Below are 13,656 nucleotides of genomic sequence, written 5' to 3' on the forward strand. Positions count from 1 at the left end.
GCAGTTCCAGAAAACATGAATGAGGTTTGCTCCAGTATATCCACATCTCTAGCAAGTATCTTGACATGTTAGGAAAATATGACTTAATCTCTGTGGGGTTAGATACCATTGAAATGCTGTCAGTTTTTGAAAGACCCATATTCTTACCCTTTTCTCTGGCACCAGCCATAAGATCTATTTCCCCACCACCTTGTATGTGCTCACACATACACGCACATGTGTAATGGGTAACTTGTAGCAAATAAATAACTTTTCTAAAGTCATCAAAATGAAACAGTTTGAATGTTCTGATGAATCCTTTGAATTGATCCTTTAATGGCAGTTTAAGGGATAATCAAGAACACATTTATTTAAGTTACAGAGCTAAATGAGGACAGACTTACAAAAGCAGTTAACAAGAACATTAACTGATCTTGAGTCCCTTATCACCAAGTTGCATTTGTTTAGTGTCAACCTATTACTTTAAACAAAGTAAATATTTCCTTTTCAGAAAACCATTTATTACATTATCCGGTTACATCACGTGTGGTAGAATGGCTAGAGTGTTAGGCTAGGGAGAACCACAAAACTCAGCGACAAAGCTTACTAGGTAATTTTGGACTAGTCACTCTCTCTCTCAGCCTAATCTACCTCACAGGGTTATTGGGAATATAAAAGGAGAAGGGTGGAATAAAATGTAATCAATAATGGCCAACATCCAATGCAGTGTTATATCTCTGTAACAGTGTGCTTCCAGGATGCTTTGTGCTTCAAAGGCAGCACCAGGTTGCACAAATGGGACAGTTGTGCAAGCCATGATTCTGAACATTTCCCCATTTGGGACACTGGGGAAATCTGTGGAAGCACCCCATTCATAAAACTCTAATGCTGCCTTTGAAGCACAAAGAAGCGCAGCAGCACACCATCATAAGAACAGCCCTGCTGGATCAGGCCCAAGGCCCATCAAGTCCAGCATCTCGTTTCACACAGTGGCCCACCAGATGCTGTTGGAAGCCACAGGCGGGAGTTGAGGGCATGCCCTCTCTCCTGCTGTTACTCCCCCGCAACTGGTACCCAGAGGCACCCCACCCCCGAGGCTGGAGGTGGCCTACAGCCCTCCGACTAGTAGCTGTCAATAGACCTCTCCTCCATGAAGTTATCCAAACCCCTCTTAAAGCCATCCAGGTTGTTGGCTGTTACCACATCTCGTGGCAGAGAATTCCACAAGTTGATTATGCATTGTGTGAAAAAGTACTTCTGTTTGCTAGTCCTAGATTCCCTGGCAATCAATTTCATGGGATGACCCCTGGTTCTAGTGTTATGGGAGAGGGAGAAGGATTTCTCTCCATCCACTTTCTCCACACCATGCATGATTTTACAGACCTCTACCGTGTCTCCCCGCAGTCATCTTTTTTCTAAACTAAATAGCCCCAGGTGTTGTAGCCTTGCCTCATAAGAAAGGTGCTCTAGGCTCCTGATCATCTTGGTTGCCCCCTTCTGTACCTTTCCCAGTTCTACAGTGTCCTTTTTAAGATGTGATGACCAGAATTGTACACAGTACTCCAGGTGTGGCTGCACCATAGTTTGGTATAAGGGCATTATAATATTAGCCGTTTTATTTTCAATCCCCTTCCTAATGATCCCTAGCATGGAATTGGCATTTTTTACAGCTGCCGCACATTGAGTTGACACTTTCAACGAGCTGTCCACCACAACCCCAAGATCCCTCTCCTGGTCAGTCACTGACAGCTCAGATCATGGAGATATAACACTGCACAAGTTGCCAGACATTGTTTTTGACATGGCAGTTGGCAAAGCTATCAAAACTAGCAAAGCTAGAAGTCAGAAAGCAGACTCCTCTGTGACAGTTGTATGTGAGGAGCAATTCTTTGGAAAGTGCTTTTACACTTCCCCTGTTGGGCTGTAGTGGAAGCGGAAAGTAGCACCGATGCTGGAGAGAACCAGTCAATCAGCTTTTCCACTGTTTCCCCTCCATTTGTAGCAACAGGAGAAACAGCAACACTGTTTACAACACTGTCGGTTCTCTCTAACGTCAGGGTTACCTTCTGTTTATACTGCAGCCCCAACACAGAGCATTCTGGCTCTGTCACAGTGCATATTATATCACCATGTTTGCAATATGCAGGTGGAGTGGGTAGTTCCCTGTGAATATACATAAATAACCAAATTATAGTGAGCAAGGTGGTAAGACAAACAGAACAGATTTTTCTCTCTGGGTAAACATGGATTGCTCCAGCCTGACTATCCCAGTGGAAAATCCAATGTGTTTCAGTCTGGCTCATTTAGGAAATGTATATAGTTTTATACGGCAAACTGAATGGTTCTAGAAAACTTCTGATTATCGGGGGGGGGGAGAAGGTACCATTTATCATGTTTGTGGACTTAGGTGAAGGGCATTTATAGAGAGTGCACTCATTCTCATTCAGCTGATTTCTTGTCCTTCAGTTGTGTTCAAAGGACAAATATTGTTTAACTTGTACATGACAATCACTCTTTTCTTCCTTAATTTCTAGTACAAGCTAAGTGCTTTGTAGCTTTCTAATTCTTTTTTAATGGCAAAATGGTATCAAATATGTTAGAAGAGAATGAGGGACTCAACATCTTTCGTAATGCCGAAAGTGCAAAATTACTAAGACACACCCTATCCCCCCACCCCTTGTTTATTGACTTGACCCTAGAGGTTATTCATTTTTCCTCTCTTTATTAGTTTGATTTTGCGATTAACATGAGTTATTTTTCTTCATCTCAATGCTGAGTTTCATACATAATAGCCAAAAGTACATTTACAGGTTTTGCTATTTTAACAGCACAGAATATTAAGTACAGTAGGCACCTGAGAGCATAAACATCTCATTTAATAAGCCACTAGAGCAAGCTTTTAGCATTTATTTGTTCACAATAAAAATTAAGACAAGTGGAAGTTTCCAAAGGCTTTGAGAAATTTGGAAAGTGTCCGTTCTCGTTTGCTGTCATTAGATGACTTTATTCTATGAATCAAGCAGGGTCAATGAGGAAAGAAAACAGAACCTTCATTTACTCCACTACAGTTTGATTTTGGGCTATACAGGGACACTGATTTAAGTGGTTTGGATGTGCTGACTTGGCTGTCCCAAATTGTGTCTGAAAGACTTTTCTTTAAGAACACTACAGCATCAAGGGAACATAAACACTTTTGAAATGAGTCCCTTTTTATAGGCAAAGAGTCCAGCTGAGGTGAAGAGAGCAGAACATCCAATAAATCTCAGCAGTCCTGGAACAGATGGTAAATTTCTCTCCCAAAATGTAGTCATGATTGGCAGAGCAGGGACATCCTAGGTGAGAGAACATTCATTTTTAGAACATGGCACATTACAGCAAGAGAGACACTTTTCATCCTCAGCTACCTTGCAATTCAATTAAAGCAGAATCCTAGGAAACAGTTGAAGGAAGTTGGAATTCTCTCTCAGCAAATAAGCTAACACAGCTACAAGGTGCAGTATTCTCAATTCAATTTCTGAATCTTCAGAAATACAGTTGCAATTGGAACAAAGGACAACAAAATGCCACGGGAGACAATTGTGGGAGAATTCGTTAAGAGTGCTGGGAAGGAACTAGGAAACTGAGGTACAGATAAGTTCCAAGGGATCAACATGCAGGTGGGCAGTTTAGAGTGCAGAGCAGAAGAATGGGAGGGTAGAGGGAGAACTTTGTTCTATATCTAAATACAAACTGAGTACTCAAATGCAAACACAGGATTTTCAGCTGTAAAACTACAGCCAGAAGAGATAAATTTGAGTTTGTTTTGCAAGACAGTGCAACTGGAAATTTTCTGATTTTGTTGATTTAATTGACCATCCTTTGCTTAATTTTAAGTGCACATGGACATGATTCCCACCACAATCAGTGGTAGTTCATATCCTCCAACTCCAGCAGAACAGAGCCTTATAACCTCCCCACCCTTCTGTCATAATGTCTATCCAGCAGGCATAAAATAAGTTGATCCACTCTAAATGTTATGAATTCCCTATGTAGAAATTATGCCCATTGCAATGTATGTAAGGTAGTGAAGAGGTAAGATAGCTACTGGCAAGTGGAAGAAAGACTGGTTTTTATTCATCTTTCAGACGAGAGTGTGTGGGGCTCTATACATCCTGTTGATGAAGTACATCTGACTTGCGCACACACTCTAGATAATCTGGCCAACATTTCTGTTGTTAAGCTCATGGCTAGTTTCCTATCAAGTATCTCAAGAAAAAGAGAAAAAGAGAAAAAGAGAGATAAGTTCCCTGTCCCCCTAAGGGCTCACAATCTAAAAAGATAGACACCAGCAACAGCCACTGGAGGGATGCTGTGCTTGGGTTGGATAGGGCCAGTTCTTCCCCTGCTCAATAATCACCACTTTTAAAAGGTTCCTCTTTGGTCTAACTGGTCTAACTGGGGAAATCCTAAACCTAGTATGCTCAGGAATCACAGGGATGAAGTCACATGAATGTTCCAGCCAGTATTACTTGAAGATAAAAGATAACACTTGCCTTTGATTCTGGTTCCGTGACCCAAATTTCATTCTTCGAAATTTTCCCCATGTTGCACAATATCTGGAAGATAGACAATTGTATCCCATTAGCAGTAATTCTTTTTATATAATAGGAATCTTGGAATTGGAACGGCTCAAAAGGCTACTGAGCATCGGTTCTTATGTTACACCTGCTAATGTCTGAAATGGGGAGGACATGCAAGACAGACAGACAACAGGGTTAACTCTAGGGATGTGCAAAACGTTTCGGGCACAGAATGATCTGTGCCCGAAATGACCAATTTCGGGTGATTCGGAGCCAAACCGAATCACCCCCGACGATTCCCGAAAAATATTGGACCCGAAACGAATCACCCCTGTTTCAGGTCTGAATTTTTCGGGTGTTTGGGGTCTCCTTTTTGTGCCCCAGAAAAGTGCCAGCCTTGTCTTCTTCTTCCCCCTCCATTTTCAGTTTGACGTCTCTTTGAATTTCCCGCCTTTTTGCCTCCATTGATTTCAATGCAGAAATTGCTTTCCTGTCACTTTAATTGAAAAGGTCCTGGGGCCAAAAGAGTGGTGTGGGGTGGTAGCGCCCAATGGGTGGTGATTTTGGTGATTTTTTGAGGGTTTTAGTGTCTATGGGGCAGATTGGGGCAGAAAGTAGGATCTGGGGCAGAAGAGTGGGGTGGGGTGGTAGTGCCCAATGGGTGGAGGCTACCATCTGAATTCCAGGGGGATTGGGCAGAGGGCTGATTTTTGGTGAATTTCTGAAGTTTAAGCGTTTTTAAGGTTTCCCCCCTTTAGATATAATTGCTTCATGTCGGGGGGAAAGGGGTGGCCTAGAGTGGGGTGGGCTTGGTGGTGGTGCGGGGTAGGGGAAAGGAAGCTATCTGAATTTTTTCAAAGGATTTAGACAGAGGGCTGATTTTTGGTGATTTTATTTGTTGGAGTTTTGTTGCTTCTGAGGTGTTCTGAGTGTGGATTCTGTGATAGCAAACGAGATTTTCAATGACACACCATGAATCCACTCTCATCTGCTATCATAGAATCTAAACCTTAAAGACATGTGAACTTCAACAATTAACCAAAAATCAGCCCGCTGCCCAAATCCTTTGAAAAAATTCAGGTAGCTTCCTTGCCCCTACCCGGCACTACCACCAACCCCACACCACTCTAGGCCACCCCTTTCCCCCCGATGTGAAGCGATACACCCTCCATTCTACCTAATGGGGGAAAACCTTAAAAATGCGTAAACTTCAGAAATTCACCAAAAATCAGCCCTCTGCCCAATCACTCTGCAATTGGGGTGGTAGCCTCCACCCATTAGGCACTAGAACCCCAACCCACCCTTTTGGCCCAGATCCCACTTTCTGCCCCCGATATGCCCCCAAGACACTAAAACTTCAAAAATTCACCCAAAATCAGCCCTATGACCAATCCCCCTGAAATTTGGGTGGTAGCCTCCACCCATTGGGCACTACCACCCCACCCCACTCTTTTCACCCCAGGACCCATTTTTTTAACCCGAATCGATTCATATTCGTATTCGGGTTAATTCGAATCCGAACCGAATCAGGGGTGATTCGGGTGGGCAAAATTCAGGCACAGAACAGAACAGGGGTGTTTCAGTTCAGGTCCAAACCGAAACACGGAAAATCCGAATTGCACACCCCTAGTTAACTCCCATGCCAGGATTATAGAAGTGGGGAGATCTTGCCTGACCTATTTTGGTTTAGAACCTAGAGGTCCACCAAGCAGAGCCAACTACAAAATAATGGCTCAGGGACACTAACAGCCCAGACTCAGGAAACCTTGTTAAATTAACTAAAAACCACTCCATAGATCTACCAGTAAATCCCAATCAACCTTCTGTCCAGTCCTGCAGTAAAGTGCCTACAAAGCAGGGAGACTCAAACGGAAGGGAGCAGAGTCATACATAACAGGCTCCTCTATCTGGGTCACCTATAGCTAATGCATAAAATGTAACAATGTGTGGAATAGAAAGAGCTTGGTGAGGGGAGGAGCATACGATAATTTAGTGTCAAACATGTCACTTGAAATTGTATTCATGTGGTTGAAGAAAGAGCTGGTCCTGAACGATGACTTAAATATTGCAAGGACTCTGATTTAGAGTTGAAATTAAAATAGCAATTGCATGTCACTGAAATTATTTTGGCTTAATTAGCATTTTTGTTTGAAAAATTATGCTTATACAGAAAAATGCTTTGGCTGAGCAGTTTCCAGGACACATTAGACTGCAGTAACTGGGATTCATCATCAGCCCATTGTTAGAAAATAATTTACATTTAATTTGATTGAAATTATTTCTTTAGAACAATGACAACAGTTCAAATATGAACCCCAAGGCCAAAACACCTTGGCACAGCTAGTCTATCGAGGCCTTTAATGAAGATGCCCAAGGAGACCTGACTCTCTTTACCTCTCTGGCTGCTCTCTCTCCAGCCTGCACTGCCCCTTCCATGTAGCCACTCCATTGGGTAGCCGTCTCAGTGCCCGCAAAATAGATCCTGCCAGCTGGCTGCCGAATTACCCTTTAAAACAAATATTAAACATCACAACACATTAAGAGGATGACGATGATTATTATAATTATTAATGATTTCTATACTGCCATTCCAAAAATGGCTCAGGGCGGTTTACACAGAGAAATAATATATAAATAAGATGGATTCCTGTCCCCAAAGGGCTCACAATCTTTTTTTAAAAAAATCTTTAAATATCACCCCTTTGCCCAATTTCTTTGAAATTTGGGTGGTAGCTTCAACCTATTGGGCACTACCACCCAACCCACTTTGGCCACAAAATGGAGGTCTAAATTTCCAAATTTTTCAGATCTGAACTGGGGCTGATTTGTTTTATTATTATTATTATTATTATTATTATTATTATTATTATTATTATTATTAAAACTTTTATACAGCCCTTCCAAAAGGCTCAGGGCAGTTTACATTAAAACACATTAAAATCAGTTAATAATTAAAACAAAAATTATAAAGCATAAAACAATGATTAACAATTAAAAACATAAAACAGCAATTAAATAATCAGAACAATTTAAAAACAAGTTTTAAAAAGCTGAGAAAGCCTGGTTGAAGAGATGTGTTTTTAGGTGTTTTTAAAAGATTGTCAGAGATGGGGAGGCTCGTATCCCAGCAGGGAGCGCATTCCACAATCTCGGGGTAGCAGCTGAGAAGGCCCGTCTCTGTGTAGCCACCCAACGAGTTGCAAGCAACTGGAGATGGACCTCCTCAGATGACCTCAATGGGGGGTGGAGCTCATAACGAAGAAGACACTCTCTTAGATACCCAGGGCCTAAGCCGTTTAGGACTTTATAAGTTATAACTAGCACTTTGTATTTTGCCCGGAAACCTATTGGCAGCCAGTGTAGCTCCATCAACAGAGGAGTAATGTGGTCTCTCCGAGATGACCCAGAGACCAACCTGGCTGCCGCATTCTGAACCAACTGAAGTTTCCAGTCTACTTACAAAGGCAGCCCCACGTAGAGCGCATTACAAAAGTCAAGTCTGGAAGTTACCAACAAATGTACCACTGTTTTGAGGTCATTGATCTCAAGAAATGGGCGAAGCTGGTGTATCAGCCAGAGGTGATAGAAAGCACCCCTGGCCACCGCCTCCACCTGAGAAACCAAGGAGAGACGTTGATCCAGAAGTACTCCCAGACTGCGAACCTGTTCCTTTTGGGGAAGTGTGACCCTGTCTAGGACAGGTAAATCAACATCGTCTCTAGAGTTCTGACCCCGCACAATAAGTACCTCCGTCTTATCAGGATTCAGCTTCAGTTTATTCTCCCTCATCCAGCCCATTACTGCTTCCAGGCACACATTTAGGGAGGATATGCCAACTCCTGAAGAAGTTGACATAGAGAAATAGATCTGGTTGCCATCAGCATACTGGTAAGACCCAGCCCCAAATCCCCTGATGATCTCTCCCAGGAGTTTCATGTAGATCAATGATTCTCAAACTTGGGTCCTCAGGTGTTATTGGACTTCAACTCCCATAATCCTCAAGCAAAGGCCACTGAGGCTGGGGATTATGGGAGTTGAAGTCCAATAACACCTGAGGACCCAAGTTTGAGAATCCCTGATGTAGATGTTTAAAAGCATTGGAGAGAGTATGGAGCCTTGAGGGACACCATACTTAAGCTCAGATTTTGAAGAGCAACAATCTCCAATCAACACCTTCTGGAATCTGTCCGAGAGGTAGGAGCGGAACCACTGTAAAACAGTGCCTCCCACCCCCAACCCCCTCAGACGTTCCAGAAGGATACTATGGTCGATATGGTCCAAGAGGACCAACAGAGTCACACTTCCTCTGTCAATTGCCAATTGGAGATCATCCATCAGGCCGACCAAGGCAGTCTCCACCCCATAGCCCGCCTGAAAACCAGTTTGAAATGGGTCTAGATAATCAGTTTCCTCCAAGACCGCCTGGAGTTTTGTACCCAAATCTGGACAATTGAGGACAGGGGTGATTTGTTTTGTCTACAAATCACCCGAATCAGCCAGATTCAAGTACAGATCATTTTGTACCTGAATCATTTCACACATCCCCTGCAACTCCAGCTCAAACCAACCCTTTCTTTCTAGTTTGGACAAGTCCTTAAAAGTATTAAAGGTCCACATGGGACAGAAGCAAGGCATCAGTTACCTCTTATTTCTCCCTTGTCTCCTCCTGCATCCCAGACCAGGGATGCAATATTCTGTTTCTAAAAGCTCAGGAAAGGAACACTGAATAATTGTTTTTCAGTGCCAGTTATCCTGGAAACTGGATTCACATTTATCACTAATGCTGCCCAAAGGTTACAGCCAAAGACAATAACTAGCTGCATTTGAATTCTCCCCATGGGCCTAACTCCATCTTACATGCAAAGATGAGTATCTGATCAAGTCCTTTATTCAGATCAGATCACAACATGTGTGACTGAACATTCATAGCCCCCTCTTTCCCCAGAAAAACTGCTTTGGGAAGGGGCAGTTTTGAGCAGAGAAGTAGTGGGGAGGGAGTGCTTAACCCCATCTGTTACTTCTCTGCAAATCCCACCCCCAAGTTGATTTCCCTTCCATATATTTCCAGCCACACATGTGTATAATCTGCAATTAAGCCCATCACTGTAATGGAATTACTTCCGTTCTGTGGCACTGAAGTAAAATGTACTTACTTTTACAGTGTATTAAAGCAAGTACTGTATACAAAATATTATTTTTGTACCTTCTGGCAACAGCTTTGCTATTCTGGCATTTTCTCACCAGTGATGTTGACAGTGGCTGGCATCCATCAAAGCATAATGCAGGTGGTACGGCTCCAACTGTGCTGCTGTTGTAGCTGTGGTCTTGCTGTTCTAGCCAGTGGTCTTGCAAAAAAGTGCAAATACTTCAAGTAAAGTGCCCGTGCTCTAGAAGTGCTAGTTCAATCGGAAAGCACACCGCTTGATCATCAGTGATATGCTTCCAATCTAACCAGCATTTCCAGAATGCAGGAGCACAACTTGAAGTATTTGTGCTCTTGCACGAAAGCTCAAGACTGTCAGTGTAATGAGTTCACAACAGCGTAGGTGGATTGACACTACCCATGTTATGCTGTGCAGGATGCTGGCCAATGTATTTAATGCTCTAAGCTGTATATTTAATAGATTTCGTATGCCAAGGATTTGGGGAAAAATCAGAATATATCATCATCTAGTGTTACCTTCCATATTGGGATATAATTCCTGGTGGAAAATAAGCTGTGTAGCAGCCACCAGAATACTGTTCAGCACTCCAGTTCTTTTCTTCATAATGCACCGGCTGTAAGTATAAACCACACATGAGAAACAAAGCAAAGTAAGGAACTCACAGATTCATTGTAGGAATAAGATATGCTGGATACTTCCCCACTTTCCATTATTGCTATATGGAGGCATATCTATTATTGGTCTAAACTTAGCATGGTTGCACTTCCACAGAGCTCTAACTCAAGGCAATCAGTTTGGACTGAGCTGGATTCCAGCACGGCTGCTCCTGAATGAGACTGCAATCCTTCAGGCATTTTTCCATCCACAAAAACTGAATAATTATGCAGCTTTAGCACTAAGGAACTTCTGTACACAGGGTCAGCAAGGTTTTGTGCTCTCTCAACAATCATTACAACTTCTTTCCTACCTCCCTGCTGTGCTTTCTGACAAGTATAAAAAGCATTTGAGGATTAAATCTCAGGATTTCCTTCAAATTTTAAGACATAAATTAGTTGGCATAACTGAACATTTTAGTCTAGGAGGAACCAAAAGGCCAACATCATTAACTGTAGGAAGGTACTGCGTGCAAAGTGCCTCTGTACTGTTTAGTAATCCAGAGTCCTACTGTGCCGATGCGGGGATGAGGGTTGCCAATCTCTTCTTCCCTTGAATATGTTCCTGGAGGCAGCACAACCCTCAAAGACACATTTATGGGTGTTAAAGAACACTTTCAGGGGAAGGAGAGATTGGCAAAAATCGTCTCCCCATTCACACAGCAGGACTCCAGATAACTAAATACTGCAGAGGTGCTTTACAGACAGTACTTCTACATTTTTAGTGAAGATACTGGACAAAGTATACAATGGGCATATACCTCAAATAGTTACACAGTTTAACATATCACAATTATTACTACTCCACCATCTTTCTTACATGTAAAGCATCTTCTGTGCCCAATACCTTTGCATATAGTTCACAGATTTTTCTTTTCCTAATATGAAGGAGGAAAAGATGGTCAGAACATGTGGGAAGACTCAAATCCACCATTAGGTTTTAAACCAATGATATCAAAATTAGTTCTTGTAACATGTCAAACAACTATCCAAATCACATTGCAGACCAAATATTCAAATGTATATGTATTCACCAGCAACAACTCTTTTGCACTATCCTGAAGTTCATAATACAAAGCTGGCACCTCTTTCTGAGTGCATCTGAGTTGCAGCACTCTGACCCTGTCACAGTTGAAAAGAGCAACCCAATGGAAAGGTTTTTATTCCTTTCCACATAATTGTTTTTTCTTCCAAATTCCATGGTAGCTGGTGATCAAAAGCAATGCATATTAGATGGAGTGCCTCCTCTCTTTTGCTAACCAGTTCCAAACATTCTGTCTCTTGGACATGTTCTGAACACAAGGAACAGTCTCTTTCCGCCTCTCTAACGTGTATAGAAATATATTTTAAAAACTGAGTTGATCTAACTAGGAAGATGTCTCTACAAAGTACTGAAAATATGTATAGAGACGCAGTCTGCTTTGCAAAATAAGCATAAAATATTTTGGTTTTTGCTGCTTGGTTTTTGTTTCATGGATTGCTGAACTTCAGGTCTCTGCTGCTTCAAACATCTTAACACTAATCAATTATCCAATGTTTCCATCAGAAATGCATTCAACAAAGAGGTCACGATGCATTTTGGAATCTGTGTTTGGAATCTCAGCTGTATAGATGGATGACATTGAGAACAAAAACGATGTTTCTCTGCTGATTCATCAAGGACTAACACATTGTCATGAGTCCTTTGCAGGAAGGACAAATTACAAGTATAATATCATAAATAAACAAACAACAAATTATATGATAGGGATGATTATTGTTAGCTAATCCCAGTCTTCCATCAGGTCTTGACTATATGCACTGAAAAGTCTGGTTTCTGCAAGAAAGTTTTGGAAATATAAAACACAGTGAGGCTATTCCCACGATCAGGCGAAATCAGGCTAGGGGAGCCTAGCCCGATTTTGCCTGACTGTGAGAACCACCGGGCTCGCAGATGAGCCCGGTGGCCTTCAAGTGGTTAACCTGCTTAAATAACCCTCCCCTAAGCCCAGGTTAGCGGAGCAAGTGCTCCACTAACCCGGGCTCTATGATCGTGAGTTGCCACAGCGCGGCTCCGCACCACGGCAACTCAGAAGTAGACCCCCAACCAGGAGGCTTAAAAGCAGCCTCCTGGCTCTGGGGTCTCTCCAGCATGCCCTCCCTGTGTGCTTGCATGGTCCCCCGATCCTCCCAGCCTCCTCCAGATCAATAACGGAGCTGGCAGTCGTGTGGGCGGCTGGTTCGGCCACTCGACTGCTCGTCTGCAAGGGACTGACTGCTCGTCTGCAAGGAGAGCGGGCTTAGCCCACTCTCCCCGCAAACCCATCCAAGCCCAGTATATTACTATATGAATATATGAAAATAATGTGCTTGTTCTTTAAACAGACTTTTAAGTCAGAGATACATTTAGAAGTTGCTTATTCTTACCTCTCCTCTTTGCTAACCTCTGCTATTTTAAAGGCCTTTCTTGTGAGAATAAAGCTAAATGAAAAAAAAATTACACATCAGTATTTTACAAGTGAATGTACAGATTTAAGAAATATATAGAAGCAAAAATTTGTGCTTAGGGTTTTTTTTGTTAAAGTAGATAAGGTAGATGTCGCACATAGTGTCATCCATTTGGGAAATTTCAAGCACAACAGAAAGCTACCTGCAAGTTGCTACAGAACCTGCCTGGCATAAAAAAGGCAAGTGATGCTCTTGCCTGCCGATAGCATGAATAGCATGTGTGGCAGAAAAAGAGGAGCAAAACAAGTCTGGATGCAATATCTACACCTCCACCTGCCATCCATACAGACCATGAAATAAATTCCAGGAGTCTCTATGTTGGATCAGTTTGGGCATTTAAGTAATTTTATCTGGGCAACACTCAATAATGATGCTAATATATTGTTTCAACAGCCAACGGTGATGTCAAAATTGTATTTTAAGAGACAAATCAACAAGAAACCAACTCCCTGATAGGTACTGCTCAGTAGGCCTGTGCAGTTCTTTACCTTTGAATACTTGAAGCCAAATAACGTTCATATTGCCCTTGGCCCTGCATAGAGGTGGCCATTTCCACTTCTCACCTCAATGAAGAGCAGTGCTGCATCCAGCACCAGGGAGGTCACTTAAAGAGAACCAAAGCCAGAGAAAGCCCCAGCAACATCTGGTAAGGTGTGCAGGAAGGGCCATATGGAGTGCTGGGAAGCAGAAGTCCTTCCCAGCACTGTCCCCATACAGTTCTATGGCTCAAATATTCAGAGCTGAATATTTGCACAGGTCTACTGAGCAGTATGTAACTGTGGTGTGCTCCGTAAGCACAACAGTGAATGATAA

The 13,656-nt window shown here is 42.5% G+C and overlaps 1 protein-coding gene across 2 annotated transcripts in view; it reads right to left on the minus strand.

Annotated features, from left to right (window-relative positions):
• Window positions 1-295: 295 nt before the first annotated feature.
• The window catches only part of LOC128350393 (amine oxidase [flavin-containing] A-like), a 66,057-nt gene continuing 52,696 nt past the window's right edge, over window positions 296-13,656 (minus strand). For both annotated transcript variants that reach the window (XM_053308653.1, XM_053308654.1), the window contains 6 exons: window positions 12,763-12,816; window positions 11,177-11,234; window positions 10,219-10,316; window positions 6,933-7,044; window positions 4,512-4,574; window positions 296-3,311 (listed from right to left, as the gene is read on the minus strand). In XM_053308653.1, the coding sequence (XP_053164628.1) occupies window positions 3,153-3,311; window positions 4,512-4,574; window positions 6,933-7,044; window positions 10,219-10,316; window positions 11,177-11,234; window positions 12,763-12,816 (544 nt within the window). In that variant the 3' untranslated portion in view covers window positions 296-3,152. The remainder of the gene's footprint in view (window positions 3,312-4,511; window positions 4,575-6,932; window positions 7,045-10,218; window positions 10,317-11,176; window positions 11,235-12,762; window positions 12,817-13,656) is intronic.

The sequence above is a fragment of the Hemicordylus capensis genome, chromosome 3 (assembly GCF_027244095.1).
Source record: "Hemicordylus capensis ecotype Gifberg chromosome 3, rHemCap1.1.pri, whole genome shotgun sequence".
Classification (NCBI taxonomy): domain Eukaryota; kingdom Metazoa; phylum Chordata; class Lepidosauria; order Squamata; family Cordylidae; genus Hemicordylus; species Hemicordylus capensis.